General features: G+C 41.1%; 1 protein-coding gene across 1 annotated transcript in view; it reads left to right on the forward strand.

Moving 5' to 3' along the window:
- The window catches only part of col9a1b (collagen, type IX, alpha 1b), a 32,247-nt gene that overhangs the window by 16,038 nt on the left and 3,141 nt on the right, over window positions 1-13,068 (forward strand). The window contains exons 21-31 of the mRNA XM_071394463.1: window positions 1,128-1,181; window positions 1,271-1,324; window positions 1,509-1,562; window positions 3,415-3,486; window positions 6,738-6,773; window positions 7,417-7,461; window positions 7,584-7,616; window positions 9,076-9,222; window positions 10,090-10,144; window positions 12,372-12,560; window positions 12,660-12,737. Coding sequence (XP_071250564.1) covers window positions 1,128-1,181; window positions 1,271-1,324; window positions 1,509-1,562; window positions 3,415-3,486; window positions 6,738-6,773; window positions 7,417-7,461; window positions 7,584-7,616; window positions 9,076-9,222; window positions 10,090-10,144; window positions 12,372-12,560; window positions 12,660-12,737 — 817 coding nt within the window. The remainder of the gene's footprint in view (window positions 1-1,127; window positions 1,182-1,270; window positions 1,325-1,508; window positions 1,563-3,414; window positions 3,487-6,737; window positions 6,774-7,416; window positions 7,462-7,583; window positions 7,617-9,075; window positions 9,223-10,089; window positions 10,145-12,371; window positions 12,561-12,659; window positions 12,738-13,068) is intronic.

The following is a 13,068-nucleotide window of genomic DNA, read 5'->3' on the forward strand; positions in this document are numbered from 1 at the left end:
TGACCTGACTGTCCTGACCTGACCTGACTGTCCTGACCTGACCTGACTGTCCTGACCCAACTGTCCTGACCTGACTGTCCTGACACTGACCTGACTGTCCTGTCCTGACACTGACCTGACTGTCCTGACCTGACCTGACCCGACTGTCCTGACCTGACTGTCCTGACACTGACCTGACTGTCCTGACCTGACTGTCCTGACACTGACCCGACTGTCCTGACTGTCCTGACCTGACTGTCCTGACCTGACTGTCCTGACACTGACCCGACTGTCCTGACCTGACCTGACTGTCCTGACCTGACCCGACTGTCCTGACCTGACTGTCCTGACACTGACCTGACTGTCCTGACACCGACCCGAATGTCCTGACACTGACCCGACTGTCCTGACCTGACTGTCCTGACCTGACCCGACTGTCCTGACCTGACCCGACTGTCCTGACCTGACTGTCCTGACCTGACCCGACTGTCCTGACCTGTCCTGACCTGACCCGACTGTCCTGACCTGACCTGACTGTCCTGACCTGACCCGACTGTCCTGACCTAACTGTCCTGACTGTCCTGACACTGACCTGACTGTCCTGACCTGACCTGACTGTCCTGACCTGACTGTCCTGACACTGACCTGACTGTCCTGACACTGACCCAACTGTCCTGACACTGACCTGACTGTCCTGACCTGACCTGACCTGACCTGACCTGACCTGACTGTCCTGACCTGACCCGACTGTCCTGACACTGACCTGACTGTCCTGACCTGACCTGATTGTCCTGACACTGATCTGACTGTCCTGACCTGACTGTTCTTACACTGTTCTGACACTGACATGATATACTTCATCTCAGACACACAGAACTGAGTTCTGGGAGGAAATGTGTTAGAAAAGATTCTACAATGAGGAGTGGAATCAGGGCAGTAGCTCCACCCCCTTCTCTCTGTATGTTTGGGGCAAGTCTATGAGCCAAATGTCCCAAATCAGTGAGGAAAAAATCTGCACATTGGACAAAGTTCCTCGTTAGTTGTGGCATCCCAGTCTGTTGACAGACACTCCGATACCATCCTATGGTACGTGTATCTGTCCACGAGAGATTATGACACTAAACTCTGTTTCTGTTGCTCTATTTCAGGGTAGCTCTGGAGAGGCAGGTCTTCTTGGAACAATGGGATCTGCTGGTAAAACAGTAAGTCCAAATCAAATCCAAGTTTATTTAAAATGCATTTCAAGTTGTCCATACAGTAACAACCTGTTCACTGTGATGTGTCTGTGTAGGGAGAGCAAGGCAAAGTGGGAGGTCTAGGACCCATTGGACCCATTGGCGGACCAGTGAGTATCCTTTCATTTATTATATTTCCCAGCAGGCAAAGCTGTTTTTGTGACGCCATCACAACCAGATTACAACTGGTAGTAATTGTGTTACAATGATGTCGGTGATGTCAATGCAACCAGTTTTTCCCTCTGGGTTCCATTTTAATGTCCTTTATTGTAATTAACTTTGACATCTCTCTAGGGAGACAGAGGAGAACAAGGACCAGGCGGTCCACCGGGTAAACCAGGAGCCAGGGTGAGTTATTGTTGTTGTTGTTGTCTGGTTGCTGTGTGATGCTGTGTGTCTTCGTGCCAGGTATAATATGAGGATTAATGAAAGGAAACATACTTTGTAACAACGACTCAATGATGACAACGTTAGACTGGAACACCAAGAATCTTCACAGAGAAAGAGAAAGAGAGAGAGAGAATGAGAGAGCGAGAGAGAGAGAGAGAGAATGAGAGAGAGAGAGAATGAGAGAGCGAGAGAGAGAGAGAGAGAGAGAGAGAGAGAGAGAGAGAGAGAGAGAGAGAGAGAGAGAGAGAGAGAGAGAGAGAGAGAGAGAGAGAGAGAGAGAGAGAAAGAAAGAGAGAGAGAATGAGAGAGAGAGAGAATGAGAGAGAGAGACTGAAACAAAGAGAAGATGAAGAATGAGAAAAAGAAGAGAAAGAGAGGGGGAGGGGGGATCTGGCTGTGGTTACAGAGAGTGTGGACCTGGCTGTGGATACAGAGAGTGGGGACCACCTGGCTGTGGTTACAGAGAGTGGGGACCACCTGGCTGTGGTTACAGAGAGTGTGGACCTGGCTGTGGTTACAGAGAGTGGGGACCACCTTGCTGTGGTTTCAGAGAGTGGGGACCTGGCTGTGTTTACAGAGAGGGGGGGCCTGGCTGTGGTTACAGAGAGTGTGGACCTGGCTGTGGTTACAGAGAGTGTGGACCTGGCTGTGGTTACAGAGAGTGTGGACCTGGCTGTGTTTACAGAGAGGGGGGACCTGGCTGTGGTTACAGAGAGTGTGGACCTGGCTGTGGTTACAGAGAGGGGGGACCTGGCTGTGGTTACAGAGAGGGGGGACCTGGCTGTGGTCACAGAGAGGGGGGACCTGGCTGTGGTTACAGAGAGTGGGGACCACCTTGCTGTGGTTACAGAGAGTAGGGACCTGGCTGTGTTTACAGAGAGGGGGGACCTGGCTGTGGTTACAGAGAGTGGACCTGGCTGTGGTTACAGGGAGGGGGACCTGGCTGTGTTTACAGAGAGTGGGGACCTGGCTGTGGTTACAGAGAGTGGGGACCTGGCTGTGGTTACAGAGAGTGGACCTGGCTGTGGTTACAGAGAGTGGACCTGGCTGTGGTTACAGAGAGAGGGACCTGGCTGTGTTTACAGAGAGTGGGGACCTGGCTGTGGTTACAGAGAGTGGGGACCTGGCTGTGGTTACAGAGAGTGGGGACCTGGCTGTGGTTACAGAGAGTGTGGATCTGGCCGTGGCTACAGAGAAATTCCCCAGAGAATAGGCCTGAATGGGATCTCAGGATCTCACACAGAGGCTATTTTCACAGTCAGGAGAGAATGAGGACCAGGACCAGCTGGCTGAAAGAGCCTTCTGTTCCTTTGGCATTCCTCACACACACACGGTCAGCAACCAACGGTGTGCCCAGCACAGAGAACAAAGAGACACACACACATAAGCATACACAATAAAAATTGCAGCCAGGTATTTAGAAATTCTCTTTCTTTCGTACACGTTTTGAGTCAGGACCCTGATATAGCCGTCTCATGAACAGTTCATTAACCCAGTGTATGTTGTCCTAATGACTGAAGAGCGTGTGGGCATAGTTTCTCCATACTCTGCTGTCTGATCTGAGGTTTCCACTACTTTCTGCTGTAGTGTTCTGTAGGTTTAGATATTTACATACAGTATTCTGTTTAGCAGAGGCTTTTATTCTTACAGTCATGCGTGAATACATTTTACATGTAGGCTGTCCCAGGAATCTAACCCACAATCCTGGCGCTGCAAGCACCTTGCTCTAACCAACTGAGTCATACAGGACATACAGTAGTGTGGTGTTGACCTCTGACCTCATTGTTGTCTCTCTACCTTTGTTTTGTAGGGACCTAAAGGGGATCTTGGTCTTTCTGGTGTTCCCGGACCCCCAGGCCTCCCCGGAGTGAAGGGAGAGAGGGTAAGATAAGAGGACGTTCTATTCTGACTGGTATCTATCCCCTCTGTAGAGACCTGCCGTCCGGTGGGGAAACAAACACTTCTGTTATACAACTAAACAAACTACTGCTATTATACAACTAAACAAACTACTGCTATTATACAACTAAACAAACTACTGCTATTATACAACTAAACAAACTACTGCTATTATACAACTAAACAAACTACTTCTGTTATACAACTAAACAAACTACTACTATTATACAACTAAACAAACTACTTCTGCTATTATACAACTAAACAAACGACTTCTGTTATACAACTAAACAAACTACTACTATTATACAACTAACAAACTACTGCTATTATACAACTAAACAAACTACTGCTGTTATACAACTAAACAAACTACTGCTATTATACAACTAAAAACACTACTGCTGTTATACAACTAAACAAACTACTGCTATTATACAACTAAACAAACTACTGCTATTATACAACTAAAAACACTACTGCTATTATACAACTAAACAAACTACTGCTGTTATACAACTAAACAAACTACTGCTATTATACAACTAAACAAACTACTGCTGTTATACAACTAAACACACTACTGCTATTATACAACTAAACAAACTACTGCTGTTATACAACTAAACAAACTACTGCTATTATACAACTAAACAAACTACTGCTATTATACAACTAAACAAACTACTGCTATTATACAACTAAACAAACTACTGCTATTATACAACTAAAAACACTACTGCTATTATACAACTAAAAACACTACTGCTGTTATACAACTAAACAAACTACTGCTGTTATACAACTAAACACACTGTTATACAACTAAACACACTACTGCTATTATACAACTAAACACACTACTGCTGTTATACAACTAAACAAACTACTACTATTATACAACTAAACAAACTACTGCTATTATAAAACTAAACAAACACTTCTGTTATACAACTAAACAAACACTTCTGTTATACAACTAAACAAACTACCACTATTATACAACTAAACAAACTACTGCTATTATACAACTAAACACACTACTGCTATTATACAACTAAACAAACTGCTCATTGGATTAAGGCTCCCTGGAGCGTTTACGTTCTGCAGGCCTGATATTTGATGAAAAGATAACTGAAGAGCACTGTGGCTTGTGTTTAGTCGTTTCAGGTTCCACAGACTTCTTATGACAATTTTCCATTTTCATGAAACCACCAGTTTTGATTGGACTTTCCACGGTTCTGTACAATCATGAAGACAGCAATTTAGCCTCAATTACTAGCTAATAGAAAGTCAAAGTCTTACCATATGCACCTGACAAGGACACATACTTTGTGAAATACATCCCTTTGACCCCCCCTAGTGTTACAAGTTCAATCATGCATTCATAAGACCAGTCTTGCTGTTACTTTACATAGTAGTATAACTAGTGTTGTTGTCTAACTGTATAACTGTACTGTACAGAACTTTCGATTGTAGTATAACTAGTGTTGTTGTCTAACTGTATAACTGTACTGTATAACTTTACATAGTAGTATAACTAGTGTTGTTGTCTAACTGTATAACTGTACTGTATAACTTTACATAGTAGTATAACTCGTGTTGTTGTCTAACTGTATAACTGTACTGTATAACTTTACATAGTAGTATAACTAGTGTTGTTGTCTAACTGTATAACTGTACTGTATAACTTTCCATAGTAGTAAAACTAGTGTTGTTGTCTAACTGTATAACTGTACTGTATAACTTTCCATAGTAGTATAACTAGTGTTGTTGTCTAACTGTATAACTGTACTGTATAACTTTACATAGTAGTATAACTAGTGTTGTTGTCTAACTGTATAACTGTACTGTATAACTTTACATAGTAGTATAACTAGTGTTGTTGTCTAACTGTTTAACTGTACTGTATAACTTTACATAGTAGTATAACTAGTGTTGTTGTCTAACTGTATAACTGTACTGTATAACTGTATATAGTAGTATAACTAGTGTTGTTGTCTAACTGTTTAACTGTACTGTATAACTTTACATAGTAGTATAACTAGTGTTGTTGTCTAACTGTCTAACTGTACTGTATAACTTTACATAGTAGTATAACTAGTGTTGTTGTCTAACTGTACTGTATAACTTTACATAGTAGTATAACTAGTGTTGTTGTCTAACTGTACTGTATAACTTTCCATAGTAGTATAACTAGTGTTGTTGTCTAACTGTATAACTGTACTGTATAACTTGACATAGTAGTATAACTCGTGTTGTTGTCTAACTGTATAACTGTACTGTATAACTTTACATAGTAGTATAACTAGTGTTGTTGTCTAACTGTATAACTGTACTGTATAACTTTACATAGTAGTATAACTAGTGTTGTTGTCTAACTGTATAACTGTACTGTATAACTTTACATAGTAGTATAACTAGTGTTGTTGTCTAACTGTATAACTGTACTGTATAACTTTACATAGTAGTATAACTAGTGTTGTTGTCTAACTGTACTGTATAACTTTACATAGTAGTATAACTAGTGTTGTTGTCTAACTGTATAACTGTACTGTATAACTTTACATAGTAGTATAACTAGTGTTGTTGTCTAACTGTACTGTATAACTTTACATAGTAGTATAACTAGTGTTGTTGTCTAACTGTACTGTATAACTTTACATAGTAGTATAACTAGTGTTGTTGTCTAACTGTACTGTATAACTTTACATAGTAGTATAACTCGTGTTGTTGTCTAACTGTATAACTGTACTGTATAACTTTACATTGTAGTATAACTAGTGTTGTTGTCTAACTGTATAACTGTACTGTATAACTTTACATAGTAGTATAACTAGTGTTGTTGTCTAACTGTATAACTGTACTGTATAACTTTACATAGTAGTATAACTAGTGTTGTTGTCTAACTGTATAACTGTACTGTATAACTTTACATAGTAGTATAACTAGTGTTGTTGTCTAACTGTATAACTGTACTGTATAACTTTACATAGTAGTATAACTAGTGTTGTTGTCTAACTGTATAACTGTACTGTATAACTTTACATAGTAGTATAACTAGTGTTGTTGTCTAACTGTACTGTATAACTTTACATAGTAGTATAACTAGTGTTGTTGTCTAACTGTATAACTGTACTGTATAACTTTACATAGTAGTATAACTAGTTAACTGTTTAATTGTACTGTAGTTTAAAGATTTTCAATACTGAACTGATTTCTCCTCAACTTCAGGGAGAAGCTGGCGAGGGAGGACCGAAAGGGGAGCAGGTAAAACATCCATGTTTTAAAATGTCTGTTTATCTCTCACAACAATATTTGTCTGTATCTTAAAGTCAGTTTGATACTCCACCAGCAGAGTGTGGATGGGCCCTTTCCAGGCTCAAGTTTTATTAGTCGTATGTACAGATACACATGGTATACACCGTCCAATGAAATGCTTACTAGCAGGTTCCTTCTGGACAACGCAACAACAATAAGAAATAATACAAGATAAGAATACCAACATAAAATAAATGGTTCAGTAGATTTATAGTCCAACATAGTAGAATAACAATTTATAGTCCAATATTTATACACGTTTTGGTGGGCAAGTGGTTCAATTGTGCAGTATTTAGCAATCATAATAATAATCTGGTAGCAGCTGTTGAGGTGTGTGTGTGTAGCATGAATGTATATATGTGTGTTTGTGTGTTTCTAACTTACCCTTGGCATTTGTTATATCCAGAAGAGTGATTTTACCCCAAATAATTTATATTTGTGTGTGTGTGTGTGTGTGTGTGTGTGTGTGTGTGTGTGTGTGTGTGTGTGTGTGTGTGTGTGTGTGTGTGTGTGTGTGTGTGTGTGTGTGTGTGTGTGTGTGTGTGTGTGTGTGTGTGTGTGTGTGTGTGTGTGTGTGTGTGTGTGTGTGTAGGGGGGACAAGGTTCTGAGGGAACCTCTGGAGACAAAGGAGATGTTGTAAGTTACCACTCAAGCAAGGATTCATTGCATCCAACCCAACCTCACATTGGAGCCTTTTAAACAACCCTTTTTAACTCCACCTGTACTGATCCTCTGTGTTTTTATCATTTGTATAATAGGGTGACCAAGGGGAAGCTGGACCCAAAGGAGTGGTGAGTTCTGTACTTTTCTAGAAGCAGTTCCATGTCTCAACCAGGAATATAACTTGGAGACAGTTGATCTACACCCATAGTGTGTTAGTAATAGTGCTAAGTGGTTTTAACCAACATTTAGGGTTTAAAAAAAAAGTTTTTTTAAACAACTAATTGACTGACTAGTAGAAAGAGGAGGAAGGGAAGCGGTCATCAAAAAGAAAGGAGGACCAAGGCACTCTTCATATAATTAATTAAAATGCCTTTATTAGTATGGCATGTTCAATAGAAACAAAGTTTTAAAAATTCTGACTCGTTTCGGCTGCATGGCCTTCGTCAGCGAGTACAAAAACATAATACAATGTCCTCTTTTGAACAGCTTTTCCAATTAGCCCTAATTAGAAGAGGGAGTGGTTACAAAATTGATTGGACACAGCTAGTAAGCAATAATATACACATTAAAAAGTGAAATACTGAAACTATGTTATCATAAAAATAATTATTTTTATTGACTAACGTTGTTTCAATTATTTGAATTCCATTTCGTTGGAGCTCCATGTGCAGTTTCTGTAGAGATAAATCAGATGAAGCCTGAACTGTATTTGGAATCAGGCTCAGCTAATGCACGTTTTGAGCAGAGTAAGACAGCTAAGGAGGTGGGGCCACAGGATGAGATCTCCAACGTCATCCATTTCAGGCCTGTAACATCAGGGTTTTCTGTCATCCATTTCAGGCCTGTAACATCAGGGTTTTCTGTCATCCATTTCAGGCCTGTAAACATCAGGGTTTTCTGTCATCCATTTCAGGCCTGTAACATCAGGGTTTTCTGTCATCCATTTCAGGCCTGTAACATCAGGGTTTTCTGTCAGCCATTTCAGGCCTGTAACATCAGGGTTTTCTGTCATCCATTTCAGGCCTGTAACATCAGGGTTTTCTGTCATCCATTTCAGGCCTGTAAACATCAGGGTTTTCTGTCATCCATTTCAGGCCTGTAACATCAGGGTTTTCTGTCATCCATTTCAGGCCTGTAACATCAGGGTTTTCTGTCATCCATTTCAGGCCTGTAACATCAGGGTTTTCTGTCATCCATTTCAGGCCTGTAACATCAGGGTTTTCTGTCATCCATTTCAGGCCTTTAACATCAGGGTTTTCTGTCATCCATTTCAGGCCTGTAACATCAGGGTTTTCTGTCATCCATTTCAGGCCTGTAACATCAGGGTTTTCTGTCATCCAAAATACAGTGATTCTTATATTATCTGCGCAGTAATAATATAGAGAGTTTGGAAGTGCTAGACCAGCCTGGGGACGAGATCTCTGCAATACCATCTTACGGGTTTTTCTTGTTCCAGATAAAAGCAGATATTCGTTTATTCCATGGCTCACCAGCGCCCCCGAAACTCAGAAGTCTTCATTGAGCATGCTCAGTACCACCCATGTAATGTGGTTCTGATCCAGCGGTCTCTCCCCTCTCTGTCTCCAGGTTGGAAACCCAGGAGAGCCTGGTAACAGAGGGCCAGAGGGTAGCAGAGGGCAGCCTGGCATCGAGGGCCCAGCTGGTACTCCTGGACCACGTGGCATGCAGGGCAACAGGGGCGTACCAGGAATCAGGGGGTCACAGGGACCGGCGGTAGGTACCCCCAAACCACCTCCACCCAAAACTTTGAAGACTATACACCTGAACTTACTTACAAACGTACTAACTTACATACTTACTTACATAGTAACTTACTTGCTTACTTACATACTTACTAACTAACTTACTAAATACTTACTTATCTACTTACTCACATACTTACTTGCTTGCTTACTTACTTAATGACTTACATACTTACTTAATTACTTACTTACGTACTCACATACCTACCTACTTACCCACTTACATACTTAAATACTTACATGCTTACTTACTAATTAACTTACTTGCTTACTTATATACCTACAAACTCACGTACGTACTTACTTACTTACTTACTTATTTACATACATACCTACTTACTTACATACTTTCATACTTACTTACATACTTAGTTACTAACTTACATACTTACTAACTTATTTACATACTTACTTACTTACAAATGTACTAACTTACTTCTAGGCCTTTCCCTCCTTCTGGACCTTAGGCCATGGACAACAGTTTTCCCTCCTTCTGGGCCTTAGGCCATGGACAACAGTTTTCCCTCCTTCTGGGCCTTAGGCCATGGACAACAGTTTTCCCTCCTTCTGTGCCTTAGGCCATGGACAACAGTTTTCCCTCCTTCTGGGCCTTAGGCCATGGACAACAGTTTTCCTTCCTTCTGGGCCTTAGGCCATGGACAACAGTTTTCCCTCCGTCTGGACCGTAGGCCATGGACAACAGTTTTCCAGTGTATCCAGCATAACACAACTAGGGCTTACAAAATGCATTTCCGAAGCTAAACTAACATGAGAAGCTAAATCTATGTTTATTAAAGCTGTTTTCTCATCATAAACCTTTTGTTATGTTATCCTTCAGGGTAAAGAACCAAGCGATCAACACATCAGACAAGTCTGCATGAGAGTTATGCAAGGTAAGAATATTGCACACTGTCATTCCTTCAGTGTCTTTTAAATCAATGTATCCCACTCTACCTTTAAGTATAAACATTGTAATATCCCCACCCTCATTGTTTATACTATAGACCAGGCGTATTCAACTCTTACTCTATGAGGTCCGGAGCCTGCTGCTTTTCTGTCCTACCTAATAATGAATTGCACACAGCTAGTGTCCCAGGTCTAAATCAGTCCCGGATTAGAGGCGAACAATGAACAAATGCAGTAGAACTGACTTTGAGGTCCAGAGTTGAGTTTGGGGGATATAGCCTATCTGGCTTGACAGTTTGAAGAGAGGGAAGCAGAAAAAAACCCATCATAAATACGCTTCAACCTTTGTTAGTTTGATGGATAACAGACTCCTGAACCCCAGAAATTGCAGCCTGTTTTTTTTTGTCTCTCTCCCTGGGCCCTCTTACTGTATCTCACCCCCTCCTCCCACTACCACTACTCTCCTCCTAAACTCGTTAATTTTTTATACCCAATGTGCTGAAAAATGTATTTCACCTTTAGAGGACCTGCACTTTTGCTAAAAGCAGAAAAGCAAAGACTGGAATTTGGAGTGTAAAATACCATGGCCAAAAGTTTTATGTTGAACTCTTGGCACCATAAATACACACATATATTTTTCAGTTTCTTAAGGATCGTACCCTATTTTTAAATTTTCGCCTCAAATGACATACCCAAATCTAACTGCCTGTAGCTCAGGACCTGAAGCAAGGATATACATAACATTTGAAAGGAAACACTTTGAAGTGTGTGGAAATGTGAAATTAATGTAGGAGAATATAACACATTAGATCTGGTAAAAGATAATACAATCAAAAAAACATACATTTTTATTTATTTTTAAGTTCCATCATCTTTGAAATGCAAGAGAAAGGCCATACATTAAGGTAGGATCCTAGGTGTAATTTAGATTCTGTCCACAAGATGGCAGCAGTGTGTGTGCAAAGTTTCAGACTGATCCAGAGAACAATTACCTCACCATACAATATTTTGCATCAAGTCTGCCAGGAGTTTGCCCAAATGTGCCGAATTGGTCAATTTATACATTTTCAAGTACATAACTATAGAGAACATACAAAAATGCTATGGTAATAAAAAAAATCAAGTTTAACATTCCCAGGAGATTCATACATGATGGATCTAGATCATGATGGATCTAGATGGCTGAGCGGGGTGGGTGTGGAGCCAGAGACAGCAGTGGGGTCAAACTGTAGAACCCAGTTCCTACATTTAAATATAAAAAAAATGACACTACATTTTATCTCTGGGACCCTCAGGATCACAAATCAGAGCAAGATTACTGAATGTAAGTACATCACCTTCAGAGGTGAATGTATCAAACCACCAGCCGTGATAAAAGTGTTTTGTTGTGCACTATCATCAAACAATAGCATGGTATGTTTTGTGTGTAATAGCTACTGTAAATTGGACACTGCAGTTAGTTAACAATAATTTAAAGCTTTCTGCCCGTATAAGACATGTCTCTGACCCGGAAAGTTGGCTGTTGTTTACAATGTTTTCTAGTCACATTATCGCATATTGAGCAACAACTGTCCCGGTTTAGGGACACCAATCCCTTAGAGTTGAATGTTTTCCAATAAGTATTTTCACTCTGCTCAATTTACTGAGGCAGACTTGAATGTGTAAGAAGGGAGGACTACAATTTATAACATTTATAAAAAGGCCTTCATTAAAGTTCCAATGGAGCCATTCTTATCTCAATATCAAATAATTTCTGGGAAAACAATTGAGTACCTCATTGTGATTGTTTTAAATTGAAATGGTCAAAAATAAACAAAAATAGCTATTTAGCAAAGAGACATTTCTCAAACAAGAATTTTGCTAACACTGTCTGGGAGTGGTCTAAGTGGGGAGGGTAAAACTGAAAACTAGCTGTTATGGCAAAGAGGTTTGGAACTCTCTTTCTTATTGGTCTATTAACTGATTTACCACCTGGTAAGGTCACCAGGCAGGCCAAAACGCCATCCCACCAAAAGAGGCAGAAAGTTCCGGCGGTCTTTTCAAACAGCTCCTACACTAAAAGGGAATTATCCTAATTTTCACAATTTCACCAACATTAAAGTGTGGAAATATATATAAAACAAAGGAAAATCCCATTTTGGACTGCACTGGGCCTTTAATACATTTGATTGATTAATTGTTTGCTCATCATTCCCTTTCCTCTTGCTCCAACAGAGCAGCTAGCCCAGTTGGCTGCCAGTCTAAGGAGGCCGGAGTCTGGAGCAGCGGGCCTGCCTGGTAAGCCAGGGCCTCCTGGTCCTGCCGGACCCCCAGGGGACAGTGGCTTCCCTGGGCAGGCTGGAGCAAGAGGACTGCCTGGCCTCAAAGGACCTCCAGGACTCCTAGGACTCAAAGGACCCAAAGGTGGGGAGAGAATTTGTAATGTTACTGTTATGTGAAAATGTGAAAGCAAAATTCAGAGTTTTAGAATAACCCCTGTAATTAACATGCTGTGTGGCGCAGGTGAAATGGGCGACAGAGGAGACCGAGGTCCCACGGTGCGAGGGGCCAAGGGCCAGCCAGGACCTCCCGGTCTACCAGGTGAGTGACATCGACCTTGATTGCCATGGAGAAGCGAACCATCAGTAACTTACTTTTATCTACAACCTCCAAGTCTTGGTCTTGGAGGTTGTAGATATTCTAGTCTTGGTCTTGGAGGTTGTAGATATTCTAGTCTTGGTCTTGGAGGTTGTAGATATTCTAGTCTTGGTCTTGGAGGTTGTAGATATTCTAGTCTTGGTCTTGGAGGTTGTAGATGTTCTAGTCTTGGTCTTGGAGGTTGTAGATGTTCTAGTCTTGGTCTTGGAGGTTGTAGATATTCTAGTCTTGGTCTTGGAGGTTGTAGATGTTCTAGTCTTGGTCTTGGAGGTTG

The sequence above is a fragment of the Salvelinus alpinus genome, chromosome 3 (assembly GCF_045679555.1).
Source record: "Salvelinus alpinus chromosome 3, SLU_Salpinus.1, whole genome shotgun sequence".
NCBI classification, from domain to species: domain Eukaryota; kingdom Metazoa; phylum Chordata; class Actinopteri; order Salmoniformes; family Salmonidae; genus Salvelinus; species Salvelinus alpinus.